We start from the raw sequence: 19738 nt of genomic DNA on the forward strand, positions 1-19738 counted from the left end.
AAATACTCACTAAATTGATGAGATCTCCGTATCGCTCAGGGACGTTTTCGGCTGAGTTGTTAGAGCTCAGATGTTTTTCTTTATTTTCGCAAATAAACAAAACAAAATATAACTAATACTCACACATTTCATGGCCCTGCCAGTTCAGTGTTATATATTTGTGAACATTAAGAAAACCTAACATCAGAGCATTGACTGTATTCATACCAATGCAATGTCAAATAACTTCAACCTTAACCTAATTTGCATTTGTAAAAAAAACATTCAATTGGAACATTACCAACACATGTCATGCTGCAGTGCACATGTTGGAGTTTAATTATTGGCTCCTAGCTTTTGTACTTATCTGATGAACAGTGAATGTGCCTTACTGACATGATGACTACTGAATGATCATAAGGCGTATTAAGACATATTTGACAATTTGTATGCCTCTTGCGCATTTCTAAAAAGGAAGCTTATAACTTTTTGTGCACATGTTTCTGTTTTTCCTTGAAAACGTTCGTAACATATGCATTTCTTTCTACATACAGCTTGGGTTAAGCTGTGTTAAGTTATTAGGAGAGAGCAGGCCTGTTCGAACTACTGCTCAAACAACACTGGCTCAATGGACTCAGCTAAATTAATGATTTACTTAGATTTACTTTTTCAGAAAAACAATACTTATGCCAGTGTGCACCTTATTGCTCAAGACTGGAAGTTTGGGTACTTGTACAGATCCTGTGAGTGAATGCTTTTGCACCACGGAGAAACACTGAGAGTGAGTGTGTGTTTGAATATTTCAGCACCATTGAGAGATACAGGGAGAAGCTGGTGCTGTGGCCTGTTTCCATATTAATTCTCAGCTTTTTCTCAAGTTTGGAGAAAGCAGTATGTTCATGCTGGAAAAGTGACAAACAATAACCATACTGAAAAATGTTAGGAAGATGTGTGTGTGTGTGTGAGTGGGTGAGAGTGTGTGTGTGTTGGAAACCCCTGTCTCACAGTGTAATACACAAAGGAAATGATGAATAAAATAAGTTGACAGCATCAGAAAGATCTTGGAGAGCTAAAAATAAAATATTAATTATTTGGCGAGACATTTCACTTCTCTTTCTCAAGTCACCTATGATTAATGCATATATTATATCCTTGACTTTAAGTGACTATACATTTTAATGTTTCGACCGCACGGACAGAGACATGGTAGTAACCTCAACATTACAAGCAACATTAAATAGGTTGAATGTAGATTCAACATTATTTGAATGACTCATTTTAAAATGTGTAGAATGTGTTCAAAGTAGCCAGCATCTTTGCATTAATTTGCATGTTTGTCCACTATGTGAATGTGAGTCAAATACTCCCTATCCTTTAGGCTTTGTGTTCTCCAACAACAATAGATGATATGCCCCCAATTTTTTCCAGAGGACTTTTTTTCCCCTCCAGTGTCAGATGTCCATTATGAGGTCACGTTATCACACCCATCAGAGCATGTTGGGGTTCAGTGTCTAGCCCAAGGATTGATTTGTGCATGACCACTCTTCCTCCTTAAAAAAACACACACACATACACACATTTATAAAGGAATCTACAAAGAAGAGAAAAGATAAAACTGCTTTGCATTTTGAACTTTGCACTCCTGCCTCATCTCTGGGTCTTTCAAAAACATCCATCCTTCCCACTAGTAATTATATGAATAACCCAGAAAATAATAAATGTATCAAAAGGATGATCTGAAGCATTAACATTCAAATATTGGTGACCATTGTTGATGTTGACTTTGAGTTCATGAACCAAGATTTATGTAACTATGCAGCTTTAAAATAGTCTTCCTCCTTATATAGTTTTTTAATATGATGATTTTTAAATACTTTGGACTTTTAAGCACCATATTAAATGATGAGAAATGTGTAGGTACAGCCTTAACTATGTGTTGTTGTATTTATATACCTTTTAAACATATCTGTGTAACTTTGTTCTTTTATTTAGTTGATGTTACCTTGTACTTTTACATTGACCTTTTTCTATTAACATTTCTGACTATGTCTACATCATCAAAATAAGAGGGGATATAAACCAAAAGTGATTCTGCATCTGATTTGTTTTTTGTACTGTTTTTTATGAATCACTATTTAAAGACAACACAGTGTGTTAAACATCAATCTGTGTGTTTGGTCGATGACATATGCTGTGCCTCAGGCTGTCCATTGAACGTATTGACTCAAACAACCACACATATTATATCCTTTTGAAATAAGTTGTTAAGTGAACCTTTCAAGTTCTGCTTTCAAGCAACAACATTTGAAAGTAACATGGGTAAGATATGTTATGAAATTCATAGAAAAAGGTATCTGAACCATGACAGTAACTTGGTAAACGGCATCTGCTGGTGAAGACAATGACATGATTAAAACTGTCATGTCTGTCACAGACTACTACATGAACTTTAAGGTTACTGTATCTTTTTTTGTCACCTTCTGTTTTTCAAGGTGCTCACTTTGAACTTCAACTTTGGAGTTGGGGTTGATAAAAAAAGGTGTTCATAAACAAATATGTAGATCTGGCAAACATAAAGCGTTTAAACAGATCATATAATAAGAAATGCTCCACAACAGCTACAAAATGGACATTGACTGGATCATTTGTTGAATTGTTTCCAAGGTCAATAATCAATGATGTACCTCATAACAGATATGCTTCGACAATGTATTGTGTAAATAATTTGGCTACAATCCCTCATAATGTCCCAAGACAAGTTCCTTCTTGTAGGCTACTTATGTTTGTTAATTTAAAAGTAAGACATCTTCTACCATAATCACCTATTTCAATACATGTATAATAAGAGCATAAATAAATCATAACTCTTACTTTCATTTTTTTTTTAGATTTTCCTATGTTTTTTTTCTAGAAAAGCCAGAAAATCCTGCATAATGACTATCGTGGTGACTCCACCTCATGTTTGTCTTTAACGGGACACGTGCTTCTCCGTGTTTAAGTGATTTGTTGTCCCACTGTGTGAACACGAATGGATGCGTGTGTGAGGAGCGGAAAGATGTCATCCTCCTCACTACACCTGTGCTGCCGCCTCCTGGACGGACGCGACTCCTTTGCAGCGTCTGTAGCCTGCTATAAGTGAACGGACAGCTTATGAGCCCCACTCAAAGCGAGAGAACCACACACGAGGATCGGGATGGCGCGGATATCACTGCCGCACCTCCACCTCCTTCTCGCTGGGCTCTTCCTAACGGGGACGTTGCCAGTCCGAGCAAACAGAGGGGCAACTGTGCCCGACGAAGAAAAAAGAGATAAAGAGAGCCACGCGGAGGCGCCATGTGAGGTGAAAACCGTAACCGTGTCCACCTTGCCCGTACTCCGGGAGAACGAGTTCAGCTTCACCGGTGGAGCTTCGGGGAACGTGGTCGGAGGAGGGGGAGCTGCTGGAGGAGGAACTGGTGCTGGTGGTGGTGGTGGTGGAGCAGGAGGAGGAGCAGGAGGAGGGGGGGAATCCCGACTCCTGTTATTCGTTAGAACAGACCTACCTGGGCGAATTTCTGTAATGGATGATCTTGACAACACAGCTCTCCCCTACTTCACACTCGGTAAGAACTGCTGTGTTGTTTAATCTCCGCTATGATAACCAGTCACCCTAGATGCGCATTGGGACCATGCACACTGGTAGCCTGTGTTCACCCTGAGCTACATTCCCCAAAAACATGGGCTCATACACGCACTCCCGGCGTTTAATCACCTGGCTGTTTCCATTAGCTTGTTCTGATTCAATTTTAACTTTAACGTTGTCGAGCAGGCATTATGTGCCACCAATAATCCTGGCCAAAAGATAGTATTCATTTCCCCTCTCCCTTCTGGTACTTAAATGATGCTGCTTCCGCATGGGATACAAACTAACTTAGTACAGCTCATGTTTAAGTGACCCTCCTTTTCCTTCCGCTCCTTCTTCCTCTTCATCTCTTTCTGTCTAGCTTCCCTATTTTTTGGTTTAATATGATTATGACTTAGTGCAAAGCCTAAGTATGGTGCCCCAATCAAGGAATCCAATTTGGCCCTGCAAATATGCATGAAATTGGTATTTTACTCTCATTTGAGCACATAATTCATAGCACACATCATTGCTGATGGTGTGAGTTCAACTGAATGAAATACTAGCCTAGATTTTACACCGCTGTCAACATTTGACCATGGTAGGTTTTAACTTACACATCCCCTTTTTGTTTGTTTAGTCTCATACAACTGAGTAAATCCACACGACACAACATATGTCTTTGATGGCTCTTCATCATTTAAAATGCCTGTAAAGTAGAATCACTGATTGGATAATAATAGAGGACACACTAGTGGGAAAGTGTTTCTGCCTTCTAACAACCCCAAAAGGTATTTGTTTTGCAGGAGTAGCAGACTTTGCACGAACCTTTCTTTCTCCATATTTCTCACTTATGTCACTGAGTCCCCAGGAAGATAGATGTTCTTATACTTGTCCCTTGGTGCGTGTGAAATGAGCAACTTTTTTCGTATTGTGTATTGGTAGAGGACAGGTGCAGTACAGAGTGTGGGGCACACAATAATGTTTGCTACATGCAATGGGCTATACAGGGTATACAGGCATGTGTTTTTCCTCTTCTCAATCAATTCAAGGCATCTTTGTTGGCTGGGAATGATAGAAAACCTGTTTTTATGGCATGCAAGACTTGGTGGAGGTCGTTGATGTGGGTGCTGAGGAAATCCATGTCTCATTACCACAGTTCTCAGACCCTGGTTTACTATCTTCTTTTCCTTTTCTTTGTTTCTCTTTCTCTGGTCTCTGTTTTATTCTCTGTATGAGGAGTGCTGAGTAAACTGGCAGCGTGGAGCAAAGGCGGGCAGGCAGGCAGGCTGAGGGCTGGAGCATTAAGCTAGTAAATCACTTTCTATTCTCATTAAGGACAGCCGTTGACTGGTGAGAAAGGCCTCTCTGTCCTCCCAGTCAGCCAGCTAGCAAATTTGCTGCTTCGCCCTTCCAGTGCATGACTGCTTGCTGTAGAGGGAGGAGGAGAAAGGAGGTTTTAATATTTGTAATGCAAGCATGTTCGCTCATGCCATTGAACACATTGTTAAACTGAATAACCGCTTGAGTATGCGCAATAAATATGGATGTTAACGCTACAAAGCTGGAATTCATGAAATGTAATATACATTTATTTTTGGGAATACACCAGTAATATGTTCCTTTTTAAAAATGTAAACATATATATGAAAGCCCTCATATAATCATTGTGTTAAGTTCCTGACGCATGATTCCGAGGCAAAATAAATGTTGGTTTCACCTGTGTTTTCCTCGTGTTCGGTAGTCGACACCATTCAGGTCATGCCGTCCTCCAGAAGGATGTATTAGAGGCGGAGTTTTGCTTGTAAAAGGAAATGTTGTAACCTGACATCATAAAAATAAACAGTGATGTTGATTCAGTGAGCAGGACAAAATGAGCAATTTAAATCACATAGTCTGTGAATTTTTATTATCAGAATTGCATTTGTTCCATTGCTATTCTATCGCTTTTATTACTTCTTGTAAAATTGTAAATTGTGGTGCTCCAGGTTGCTTCAAAAGCTGAAGCCCGACCAAACATAGTCAATTGCACAGGTATTATATGAGCTTTGTCATTGGACCTTCACATTTCAATGTATCCTTGGTTTGTTTTTTAGCCACTGAACATTATATACAGTTATACTGTGTGTAATATATTGTGTTGGATTGAGGCACCGACACACTCAATTCTGTTCTTTTAATCACTCGTGTTTTGATGCTTCCAGGAAGCTGTAAACATCAGTGCCTTTGAAAAAGACAGACTACAGTAACAACTTCAGTAATGTAAGCTGAACTAAAGAACAGAGAATCATTGCACATAATGTAAACAACTCTCATTCAAAGAACGCAAGTCTTAAATAACTGAAACTGTTCATACTGACTGTGATACCGCAGACTAAACATACTGAAAGTTATAGCTGGAGTCTCATTATAGTCACCTGCCTACTTGCACATTTTGACCTCTCGTGCTCAAGAAATCTGTGCAGTTTTCATTTTCAGAACTGATTACCATAGCTCATTATATATGCTCACTTTATTGCTTACCATGTACTATTGTTGCCTCTTCAGTCAGCCACTGTGCTACACTTGACTGACTTGTCGAAGTGAAAATCGTGTACATTAAATCTCCTTGGAACAGCTGTAATTGTTTACGTCCCTGCAAAAAAAGGATACCAGAGAGATTTCCAAATGCCGGGCCATCCAGGCCATAATGAGCACAGTCCTGTGTCAGCTTCTTCAATTCTGTCAGATGTTGAATTGTTTTGTCGAATGAGCGTCAGAGGTTAGGGAAGGTGGGACTAGGACAGCGAGTCCCCTTCTCACTGTGGCCCACTGCCTGCTCAGCTTTGATTTATTGCCTAGAGTGTCATGGAGAATGGATGAGCAGGAAAGGGCAGTGCAGAGGAAATGTACAAGGCCCCTACCCGTCGACCCCATTTCTTGTTTTGTTTTATTACTATTTTCCTTTGGTGCAAAAAAATAATAACAAAGCAAACAGTTGGAGAAATAAATGCATTTAATAAGCACACACACAGTGAACCATGACATGTAATGGATTTGCTGATATGTCTGTTTCCTGTGGATCCAAAAATTGTTATTCTTTAAGTCCCATTCAAGGAATTATGTGTTTAACCTTTCAACAATGAGGGCTTTCCCTTTATTAATGCTATAACACTACTGTTCCACTGTTATTTATCTTATATAATGAGTGTTAATGCCACTTTTTAATGAAGTGGTACTGTGATGGAACATTTAAGCAATCCAGTTTTTTCTTTGGAGAGAATTCAATGCTGCTATGCCTTGTCACACAAGATAATTTCTTGCTCATTTTAAGTGATGTGAGACTGGGTGGAAATCAATATGTTTAGCAACATGGCTGACTCGGTAAACACCTCATTAGGAGTTCACCTTTTTGAAAACCTTCAGGCACTTAAAGCAGGAGTAAAAACATTCTCTCTCTGTCCTTTCTCGTCTCTATCCACCAAATTGGATTAGATCTTTACACTTTTAATTTTCTACCGCATCTTGTCGAACTCTGGCTTGTCAACCAGCCTCTTTCCCATCTCTCTCTCTCTCTCTCTCCGTCTCCCCTCTCTGCCTCGGTGTATCTCTCTAAGCAGGAGTAACAGCAGTTCCTGCTTGCTCAGAGATGGGAGATTAAAAGGCATCAGTGGTAAAGTGAAAAAAAAGAATCCCTTTACCAGACCGAGCACTCTGTTCCCTGTGCCACAAGACATGTATATACTGCATGTCGTCTCAATCTTATGTCAGGGGTTGAGTTTAGCACTGCAGGACAATAACTGAAGAGAGGGGGCAGAGGTCAACAGGAGAGATGGGAGTTATAACACGGTGTGGAGCTGAAATGGTGTGAGTTTTGTAAAGATTTTTTCAAATTTGAGGATTGCACTTATTTTAGTGCTGTTTTGAGTGGAGTGTAGATGGGAGCAAGTTCATCCATCGGACAAAGAGGGTGTTCAGAGACCTTTAAGAATAGGATCCATGGTGGAGGCCATCAAATGGTCTATATTTTATCATTGTATGACATGCTACATTATATGCTACAATGCTCTACTAAAGAGTGCCTCACTTGTAATGGGAATTATGTTCCTAACTACACTAGTTGATTGTATTCCCTGCCAAAGTGTATCTTGCCTATTGGTTTGTTCATATACAGCAAAATGGACAAGTTTTGGAGTTTAGAAAGGAAGCTCATTGCACATTGTGATCTGGCTGCCTAGTTAAATTGGAACCTCACCTAATTCAGAAATGTGACATACAAACATTCAATATAATGTAATATACACACAACCAGATAAAACCAAATCAGTAAGTTATGTTGTCCAGGATAATTGTGACATGATGTTTTATATCGTCTCATTGAGTACATTTGTATACATTAGACCAGGGGTGCCCAATACGTCGATCGCAATCGACCGGTCGATCGCAATCGACCGGTCGATCGCGAAAGTAGTGTGGGTAGATCGCATGGCATTGAAAAAAAAAAGGTTAGCCCATCATCCATCCTTACTATGGCATTTGCCACTTGATTGACGTACAGGTAAGCCAGTCTGAGATCTCATCTTTTCTAACACGCAGTTCATCACGCATGGGCTGCAAATCACCGACGAGCTGATTACCTAGTTAGCCAATTTATACAATTCCACTAAAGAAAGGGTATAAAATGTACTGAGTTGTATTGTGCCATATGGGTTCATGCAGTTATGAGGGGGCCTCACCTCCTCATCTGAAGCGCAAATGCGGCGCACTATTATGCGCTTATGCGGCGCAATTAGTGTAAGCGTGCCACAGTTTATCCGCCGTTTGGTAGATCATTTGGGCGTGGTCATTTTAAAAGTAGCTCCCAAGCTGAAAAAGTGTGGGCACCCCTGCATTAGACCATGTGTACATACAGTTTATGTAATTTCAGGCATGTTATGCAGTTCACACAACCCCTGCCAAACAATTCTACATCTTGTTTTTTCTTTTTTTAAGAGATCTTTTAGACTTTTGATGAGAATTAAGATAAAACTGCTCAAGAAGGGTTTCACTTGCATGTGTGAGGAAATGATGTGTCTGTGTGTTAAACACAGCCACAGCTTTGTGTAGTGGTTGTGTGTAAAGGTGTCAAATTTGACGTCAACTTGTTTTTACAGCTTTGCCAAGGCAACACAAGATGTGTGAATAATGAAATGGAGAAACTGAAATAATTGGTCTTGGGAAGTTGTTTGGCCATTAATTGAGCACTGAAGTGTATGTGTATAGTTGTGGAAGAAGGTGCTCTTATGTTGAAGTGTGCTTGTAGACTTCTCAGTGTGATACAGACTTTGTATATTACATGTCAATTACTTTGTGTGTTCTTGTTCTACATATACCTGCCCAGTTATATGTGGCACAAATCACCTCTTCACATTTTTATCTATTTAATTGTTCCAAAATATGTCCCCTCGTTTAGTGTTTTCAGCATTGCAGTGAACACTCGTCAGTAGAATCACAAGTCTGTTTTTAACACTTTGCTGAATACAATATATCTCTATCTTTTAATTCTGTAATTGAATGGACACGTTGGAGTTAATAAATAGTGTATACTCAAACCAATCCAAGGTCCTCACAGTCGTCCTTGGTGTTGGGGTGGTGACATGCAGAAATGGTGTTCTTGTAAACCCCGTTCAGACCGGAATCGATGCATAATTGCTGTTGCAACAACTTTGCATTTATAAATCCCCAAACGATCGGTAGAGACTAACTCCTCAGAGGCCCCCGTATGGAGCATGAATTAACATTTTTCACTAATTTATTCAGCTTTTTGTTTCAAGTTGTTGACATGTGGCAAAACAGTGATTTTTCTTTGTTAATGTACCTAACAGGATTAGAGTCAGAAGACAAATAACCATTTTCCAAACAGTTGATTTAGACTTATTTCCATATCTAGTTAACTCCGAAAGTTGTAATTAGGCTTGTGCAGACACATTGACAATTACTAAGGTTCATTAAAAAATGCGTTTGATGCAAATGCATATTTTAGACTTTGTGTGTCTGGTCCCTGCACTAGGTGTTTACTCACAGCACCATGTTTGATTGTCGTTCGAATATGCCAAATGCTTTAATTGTTTGCAGTGTTTGTGTATATAGGGAAAAATGCTTGTGTCTTTTGCATGAGTTATTTTCTGATAACACACAGATAATGAGGTTGTTGTACCTCACTCAATGGGAAACTCATTTGACTGGTGTGAAGAATCAAGCTAATTTATCTAAATGGTGACGGGCCTAAGTGAACGCATGGTAAGGATGAATGAATTGTGCTCATTGACCCATACTGGTGGCTTTGATTGGCAGGAACTGTATTTTGTAATGCTTTGAAGTGGCTGTAGTCTTGCCTTACGGCGATGGTGGACAGCTTTGATCTCAAGATAATCATTTGATCATTACCATTGCTGAGAGGGGCATTGTAGATATCTTCTGACGGAATGAACAAAGAAGTTTATGTAAATACCCCTAATGAATGCACAGGCTCAGCTTTTGTTGCCCTGATTTATGCAAAGCACCAACATGCACCATTGTTGATTAATTTGTATTAATTGGCAAAGAAGATCAAAGATAATGTTTGGCAAATGAGGGAATGGCAAACATTCAATCGTTTTTGTTTTGTTCACCATATATCGTCTGTTAAAAATGAGTTAGATAACATTCAGTTTTTACCCCGGCAGGATGAATAAAGACATTTTAAAGTGGTAAACAATTCCCTTTGACTAAACAAGAGCTATTAACTTGTGTATCACCCATGTGTAACTGCTGCATTTGACATGTAACAATTGAATCTATAATTAAGAAATCTGAGCTGAACCTTTTACACATGACCTCCACTGTGCCTTTAAAAGCTTTTATAGGTCAAGTGACAAACCCAGGCACTCTATATTATCATACTATTTAGTTTCATGTTAACTGACACCAGCAAACTGCATTTGTTTAGACATTAACATCAAAAACTAAACGTGAATTACATTGTTTTCATAGGTCTTTCTGCCTGTCACAGTTTGATCGTGGCCCTCTGATGGATTTCTGTTGAGCTTTTTCACAGTATACCCTTATATTAACATGCGTTGACCTTTTAGTAGTCCAAGGCACCTTATCTTGATAAGTGAAGCTGGACAAGTATGTGCTGCTCGAATAGTGTATGTAACAAGAGGCTGATTCCCAAAAGATTCATAAACTTCCTGCTTGTATACTGTAAAGGGTTTTCCGTTCTGTGCACTAAATGCATAATGTGACACTGATTTATAAAAGCAATTCCATTTAGTTGCTCTTTTTGCTCCTTGGGCTCCTCCAGTGTGTCCAGCGCTACATAATAGAGGACCCCATGTGACAAAAACTGTGTAATGTATTTGCTCTCTTGGTAAAAATGTTTTAGAATGCTCGTGGAGGTCGGGTGAAATCCTCCAACCGGCACACAATATCTTTGAAAACCAAGCATGACATTAGCCACGTTGAATATTTCACCAATTTTGCCTACAGATTACTGAGGTCATCCTCTGTCGACAATACAGCAATTGCATAAAATAAGCATGCTGATAGAAGAGCACACATAACCTTTTGAACAGAGCTCTGTTTTGTTTGAATAAAATACAGGAAATAGAAGGGCAGGTTTCCATCCAAATCATATGATGATGGCGGAATGAAACAAAAGCTGAAATCAAGGTTTTCCTTTGAATTTAAAACTGATTAACATGTGGATTTCTTGAATATTTAACCAACTAATTATGTGTAGAGTGGAAGCAGTTCCTCAAAAGGATACATACACTTTATTTTTATGTTGTGCTTTGATTTAATTGATAAGAACATGGTGAGTCTAGAAATTGGATATATTTTGTATGTGTTATATTTTTTCTCGCCTGGTTTATCACTTGTAATTTGGGCAAACTGAAACTGCTGCATACTGACCTGACATTTAATCCTTACCTAAAATATTATTGATTCCACGTTTTTTAATGTGACGTAATTGCTTCATATTGGATTAATTAAGCTTGTTTATTGGGATAAAATGAAATGAAATGTAGCAACGAGTTATGCAGGAATCATTTCCCCCTCATCTTCTTATTCCCACAGATACATTTAGAAACAAATATAACCAGACAGATACAAGAGCTGGACAGTGACTTTGGCTGCTATTCTGAAAGAACATGTTACATCATTTATCATTTAAATAGATGGCATCATTTGGCTGTTAATTTGCATGGGTGAAACAAACAAACAAACATTGCTTTGTATGTACATGATGGTGCTGCATAACACAAGAAAGCCATCAACCTTCTACTCTGCTAAATACCTTTTTAAAGCTTGTTCTGGTTTGATAGACATTTCTGGCACAGTAAGGGAACTTTGACTTACAAGATGACATGAATGGACCCACCAGTGGAGTCCACCCCTGACTGCCTGAAGTAAATGAAACATGAGAGGAGAAAAAGGCTTGCAGAGCAGACAACATAATTGCGTGTCTGGAATGACATTGTTACTCTCTCGAGGCAGTGTGTTTGCTCTCACTGTTTGCGCTTAGGCTTGGAAACTGCTCAAAAATGTGAGCTTCATCCTTATGTGAAAATATCAGGGTGCTCAAGAGCAGGTGGAATTTCCTTTGCCTTGGCACTGCTCGTTCTTGTGTACAATTCTCTTATCTTGCAAGAGTTGTTATGGAAATGCTGCAGACCCACCTGCTGATACTCAGCCAGTCAGTGGAGCCAACTGACACGGAAGCAGCTTTGATGAATGAACATGTTGCTTACACCTTATACGCTGCTGCTCGTGTCCTCACAAACACTAAGGCCCCGGCTCCACGAGAACACATACGGCAAAACGCATCGGAGTAACGCAAACGCAACCGCAAAAAACCTTCCGACCACACGCAATATACACCGGATTGTGTCAAGCTCCACGAGACGGCTCCGTTTACATCCAACCGCTGGAAAAGCTGCAGTACATATGCCGAACCTGTACGTGGCGCTGTAACTTCCTCCACAAAAGCAGCAACTTCCTCCACAAAAGCAGCGAAGAAGAATGGTCGTCATGGCTGCACTTCTGTTTATTCTCCGCGGTGGGGGCGGAGGGAACCGCGCAGAGTTTTTCGCCGGTCAATGTGTGTTAAAGTTTACATCTTCATGCTTCCTCATGCAGCAGCTGATCCAGTAAGTAAACCCGACAGTAAAAATAAACATATTTATAACTAGTTTAGGTAGTTTGAGAGGTAATTAAAATAGCTAAGGGTGGTGATCTGACTTGAAGTGTGTGTTTTGCTCTCGCTGCTTCACAGCCGGAGGAGCTGCGTGTGTCCGTCCTGTCAGATTAGACTTCACTCGCGTTTATGTTCATATCGAGATAAAGATAAATAATCTGAATTCAGTGTGCAGTGTACTTTTGCGGGGGTGAGCAGCAGAGGTGGGGAGAGGCGGGGCTATGAAACGGGTGACCATATAGGCGACCCCACGGCCCCGTTGGACCCCCCCAGAGCGCTCCGTTCCCAGATCTATCCACCTTTGGACCCGTTGTCGTTTGCGGGGTCTGTTTCTACGTTTCTGTTACGGCGTCGTCGAGCTTAAAGGGCTATACGCATGAGAAATATGCGGATTCAACCAGTTTTCGTCCTCGTGGAGCCTAGGCCTAAAAGAGTGGATCACATCAGTCCAGTTCTGAAGTCTTTACACTGGCTTCCAGTCTGCCAAATAATTTATTTTAAAGTACTATTGCTGGTTTTTAAAGCACAAAATGGTTTAGGACCAAATTATATTAACGATCTCCTGCAAAAGTATGAACCATCCAGGAGTCTCAGGTCTTCTGGGACGGGTCTGCTCTCTGTTACAAGAGTCAGAACTAAACATGGAGAAGCAGCATTTAGTTTTTATGCCCCGACTATCTGGAACAAACTCCCTGAATCCTGCAGGTCAGCTGCAACTGTTAATACTTTTAAATCGAGATTAAAAACATATCTTTTTGACACTGCATTTTGATGAGTTGTTCAAATTCAAACTGCAGTATGGCTTTTATCCATGTATTTTATACCTGTTGTGTTTATTTTATTGTCTTTGCTTTTTAAATGCCTGTTTTTAAATGCCTTTTTATAATGTGCTTCCACTGTATTTATTCTTAAATGTCTTTTTATTGTATTTTGTAAAGCACTTTGGGTTGCCGTGTGCTGAAAGGTGCTGTATAAATAAACGTGCCTTGCCTTGCCTTATACAGTATAGTCTAGGGCTGTGCGATTATGGCAAAAATCATAATCACGATTATTTTGGTCAATAATTGATATCACGATTATTAAATACGATTATTCATTGATTTTGAAAACATCCATTTATTGAACTTTAAAACAAATACAAATAATAATTTGAACAGTATCTTTTTAACTGTTGATTACCCTGAACGTATATTTCAACTGAAAAACCAATAAAAAAATGATTAAATAAATGATACATTTATATTTACATTTAAATAAATAATATCAAAATAATAAATACCAATAAACAAGATCATCAAATATTTTGGAGCGCACTTCCACAAGCTACTAAACATATATAAATATGATAAATTAAAATTAATTAGATCAAATATGTTGCACTGTCACAACCTAGCAAAGCAAAATAATTGTTTTTTTCGATTATGTTGTTTTCGTAATTGTGGCAGGCCAAAATCGTAATTGCGATTAAAATACGATTAATTGCACAGCCCTAGTATAGTCTGCAATATAGTATTTTTTCTGTTGAAGGTTAACAGCTACTTCTATTTGAATGAATTTTCTGCCATTTTTAAACTCACTTATTTGAGTTCAAATCTAAGGATCAGTCAGTCAGTGCAGGCAATTAATTTCCAAAGTCCCTTTTCTCTGTGGAATCCACTTCTTGCCGATAACAACAATGCCAACAAAGACCAATTCAATCACTCTGGTTTAAAAGGAATGATGTGAAATAGAAAACAGTGCATCTGTGATATAAGGCTGTAAATGGTTTTACTCCTGGCTTAAGCCTCATTTCCCACTCTTTTAAATCCATTTTAGCAGTTTTTTATGTTGACAGTTTAATCGTTTTTCCTCTTATACTTCTGAGCGTGTGATTTTGATGGCTCAAATAGTCCTTTTTCCTAATATAAACCAGTCGATCACTTGGCAACAGCACCATTCTGCAATAATTGGGACCGGTGAGGAATAAGATGGAAGTGACAGTCGGCATCAAACTGTCAGTAAAATGTATATTTTTCACAGAACCTGCCTCACAGAGATTCACTTCCACCCCCTGTCTGACTTCAAACAAACCAGACTGCCTGTAAATGTCCTCCTACTGGTTGACGGTTAGATTACCAGATCACAGGAATGATGAAAGACATCACTCTGTTGGGCTCCAGTTGCTCGCTCTCCCTCATGTCCTTGTTTCTTTCATGCACACTCTAACTATATATTGCTCACCAACCTCTGCTTTTAGTCCGAACCTGTCTGCCTAATTCTGCTCCAACTTTGCTCTTATATTTTTAAAGTTGAACACCTTTTAAACAAAAACTATTTCCACAAAATCTTTTATTCTCTTTATCACGACAGGCAAGAGAGTTCGACTTGTGTGTATTATACCAATATTGTGTGTTAGTTCATTATCACCGTAGCAATGTTATTAAATATCCTTGACTAACCTAGTTAATAGAATTAGTGAAATCACATAAGGGTCTTATTTTGCATACATGACAAGCAGTGTGTGTGCAATTCAAAGCAAAAAAAAAAAGCAGCGCCATTGTTCATAAGCTAGCCACAATGATGTTTAAGACCCATAAAATTTGATTCCCAACTGAATTTGCTCTGCACCTTGGAAACGTGCCAGCTCTTTTCAGCTCACTGTCATCATATCCCCATGGTTCCTACAAAAGGTTTTACACCTTTTATCTCGGCTGGTATGTTTGTACATATTTGCATTCCCTCTGAGCTGTACAATCTGAGATTCCCTTTTAGATAAAGAATGTGAACCATTAATCTCCCCTCGACGGGTTCCCGCCCACAATCTTTTTTTCCACTCCACCATGCACATCTGTCCATGTTCCTGGTGGAGTTGGCTTTATCTGCACAGGGACACATGTTCTTACTCTGCTTTTTTCCAATTGTCACTCTGGATCGTATCGGCACATTGACTTCAAACAAAACAAAGATGCTTTTCTCCACCCTGTGTCGTACGTAAGAGGTGACAAGACATTCTGAATGACCTCCGGTTTAGCAGATTATGCTATGATGAACCATTGTTCGTTGGTTAGTTCATGGCGGCAAACGTATTGTTTGAGAGGCACAAAGAGCAGCATACACACAATGGATTTTAATTGTTGGGTTTGCAGGGTTTCCTGTAGTTATATTGTGAAATTTAGTTTTTTGTTGACAATATTTGATTGCCCTTCTTTTTTTGGCATCTGCATCGCTCATAAAGACAAGACAACATATTGAAGGATGGGTGCCTGTGAGTTTAAACAAATATATAAATGCAATATGTTTCCATGGCATTATCACTCTCTATTAACCTTTTTAATATATCTGTCAGATTGTCTTTCATACAGCATCAGTGCAACTGAATAGAGCTGTTTTCAGCACAATTAGCACTTCTGATAAGCCTAAGGGGACAATGGGCATTTGGCCTTACACACATTGTATGCGTATCCACAGGAAGCTCATTGGTATTTCATGGTTGTATCTTCCTCGCCTCCATCCAGGACACAGCATTTTTTTTGTCTGGCACTGGATTAGCTAAGATCTAACAGCAATTACCCTTGCAAGTCTAACAAAGCATAGCATGCTCTCCCGAGGTCACTGCTGGGGGATGCTTCTTCAGACTTGAGAGCGATCTCAAGGTGATGAATAGACACATGTGGATTTGCAACAGGATTTCCGTATGTATTTTGAGGGTTCACTAATTGTTATTTTATTTCTTGAAGCAAAGAGTTTGTAGCGTTTTATAAATGAAACCTGATTTGATTAGGACTCTACACAAACACCATTTAAGCAATGCAATCATGCATAGACCCAGTGGTGATAAAACAAGTGTTGAAAGCTTACACAAATAGGCTTGTAGACATATCCTCCTCCCATCTGTTTCACAGTATTACACATTCAGCGTGAGAATGAAAAACACATGTCTGATGTTAATATTAATGTTACATCTTCTAAATAAATAAATCACACATGAAGCAAACACGGTGACGTCTGTAGCCAATTTGTGGCAACCCATAGCCGCAGGAAGGAAGATGTGTGTGCATCTACATGTATAGAGGTATATATGGATGTTTTTGTAATTGTTCCAACATTTGTAAATATAACAGATGCATATTTGTAAGTTCCCATTTTATTTTTAGAAGTGTACCCATAGAGCTAAAAGTTACTACAAATCAAATAAACTATTATTCGGTCATGAAGATTATGATAAATAGCAGGTCTAGTCCCTCTGCTGACATTAAAAAAAGTGACAACTTTCATTTCACTTTTCATTGAAAAGATGTGGAGGGGTAATGCTGTGTGACTACAAGTTCTTTTTTGCAACAAAACTCCATGTGTACAACATCCCCAAAGGCAGTATCATATCTGGATGTGACGGTCAGGACTTTGATTTGTTACCCACTGCCGAAGGGTAAAGATGATATTATGGGGAGGCCACTTTTGTCATCCCTGTATACGTTATCCTTATTTCTGCTCTGCACCTTGAAAGTACAACTTAAGAAAAATAATAATAATTCTTACAGCTGTGGTTGTTATTTGTTTATGTTCTTATTTCCCCCAATAATTGAGTTAAAAAGGACTTTTAGAGTCCAAGTTGTGATTTTTGCCTCAACATAAAACAGTATAAGAAGCAAAACCGGTAAAAATGTACGGTACAGGGCAAACACAAGGACCAAAACACCTGGGGCACATTAGCAACATATTGGTATGATTTGAAATGCATAAATACATACAGTTGAAATGGCAAGAAAAAGGCTGGATAAAAGTAGGCTTTGCAAAATTATAGAATTATTATCCCGTTTGTTTTGATTTGTTTCTTTACATAGTTTCATGTTAGAAAATGTAAATACGTATGACCTTTATACATATTGCAATCCCCTAGACAATACAATGTCAAATGTAATGGTGGAATATTGTTTTGTATGGAAAACTGGATGTGAGAAATAACATGAAGTGTAAGTAAAAAAAAAGAAAACCCTAACAAAAAATAAATACGGGATCATAAAAGCTTAATTGGAATATGTAATCATTGTAATTGATGCCCTCCAGCCAATGGATGTTGATTTAAAACCATACTGTAAATGGAGCAGAAGGCATATCATTACCAGTTACATGTCCCGCCTCAATCATCTAGCACACAGAAACATGTAATTACTAAAAGGATAAAACCTATAATTTAACTCATCATAATTAGCATTCATCATGTGACTCACAAGGTTTTGCTTTAAGTGGATTTCTGTTCATTAATGAGCATACTGTCTTTGAAATGAAAACTGTTGTTGTATTATGAATAGTTATTCGAATCAGTAAACATCCTAGACCTTTCACACCTGTTCTCTTATAGGGGTTGATGCCACTAGACAGATATATTTAATTGCGGACAAACCGGATTTGGTTTCATAACCACAATGATTAACAATATTACTGTAAGTGTGATTTCTGATTAGTTTATATATTGATATGAATATACACACATCTTAGTATAAGGGAACTACACAGATTATATATTGCAGTGTGTGCGTGGTGTGCCTCCCACCCATTAGCCCAACAGTGTGATCGCTGTTCCGTAACATGACCGCAATCAGGACAAATGCACTATTAACTCTGTAATGAGACAGCTCAACAAACAGAATTAATGGCTCCATTCAAAATGGCACTCTCTAGCAATCAACAATTAGTTAGGCTTGTTACTATGACTGTCAGAATCAAGTCCCATGCTTTAGCTGCATTGATAACACAAATTTGGATATAAATGTGTTTATCTCTGACTTCCAGGCAACTTTGCAATACACATACAACATGGACACATACTAAAACTCTAAGATATGGCCACCATTATAAAATCATCGCTAATCTGGTGCTCATTTTAATTAATATGTTCCTTAATGTACACATTTATCATGGGACATTAGTTATCAAAAAGCCTCTTTGCTGAATTTAAACTTAAAGGTCTCCTATTATGCAATTTTTAAGCATATATTATGGGTCTCGGATATATATAAAAAACATGTCTGTGATGTGTTTTGCTCAAAATACCAAACAGATCATGCATTCTAGACATCTCTCATATCCCTCTATTTAAGCCCTGTTAGAGAATGGCTGATCTGGGGAGGGGGAGCTTGCCGTGATTAAACGCCATATCATGTTCCAAACCACATCAAGGATTATTGAAACAGTATGGAGCTCAAATGCTTTTTCTCTTGCGGGTTTACCACAAGGTGAGTACCTTTTTTTTATTTCCTGCTTTTTTACAAATGCTCTCTCCAGTACAGGTTAGCTCTGAGTGTTAGCGATGCTTGCTAATGTAAACACAGACCATATTACGTCCAAAACACGTTGGGCATTGTTTCTGATAGCAAAGCTTCTGATAGTGCCGTGGGTCCACATTTCCGATATGACGTGATTTACGTACAATTCTGACGCAAATCTGGATCAGCTCCGTTGTAACCCCGTTTTTAGAGATTTGGGTACGGAGGAAAAGAGAGAGGGTTTTGTTTTCTGACACTTTGTGAGTTCCCTGACACACCGGGGGTGCATATTTATGTATACAAGACATCAAAAAGTGCATTTTGCATGATAGGTCCCCTTTAAACCCTTCTGTGATAATGTTAGGAAGACATGAACAAACTAGCAGAACTACCCCTCTACATTCAGTGTATCAGCATCTCGCCAACCCTGCCTGCCTCTTCTGTCAGAGGCCTGTACTACGAAGCTGGTTCAACCTAACCTGGATATGTTTGAGTTAGCCGGTTGGCCCAATCCAAAACATACGTCTAGTTAGGTGCGCGTTCACATGAAAGGGGTGGTATTTGGAGCATTCGACCAATCTCAAACACGGACAAGCGTACTGACAGCGCAGCGTCATACTTCCTGAATGAAAAGTGAACTTTAATATTAGTCAAATATGAAGAAGTTAAACTTTAAACATCCATGACTTAAACACTTTATCCAGGATAAAAGCCACA

General features: G+C 38.8%; 1 protein-coding gene across 1 annotated transcript in view; it reads left to right on the plus strand.

Annotated features, from left to right (window-relative positions):
• Nucleotides 1-2919: 2919 nt before the first annotated feature.
• Nucleotides 2920-19738, plus strand: part of LOC117476589 (astrotactin-2-like) — a 252926-nt gene continuing 236107 nt past the window's right edge. Inside the window, exon 1 of the mRNA XM_034123245.1 lies at nt 2920-3581. Coding sequence (XP_033979136.1) covers nt 3173-3581 — 409 coding nt within the window. The 5' untranslated portion in view covers nt 2920-3172. The remainder of the gene's footprint in view (nt 3582-19738) is intronic.

The sequence above is a fragment of the Trematomus bernacchii genome, unplaced genomic scaffold (genome assembly GCF_902827165.1).
Source record: "Trematomus bernacchii unplaced genomic scaffold, fTreBer1.1, whole genome shotgun sequence".
Taxonomy (NCBI): Eukaryota; Metazoa; Chordata; class Actinopteri; order Perciformes; family Nototheniidae; genus Trematomus; species Trematomus bernacchii.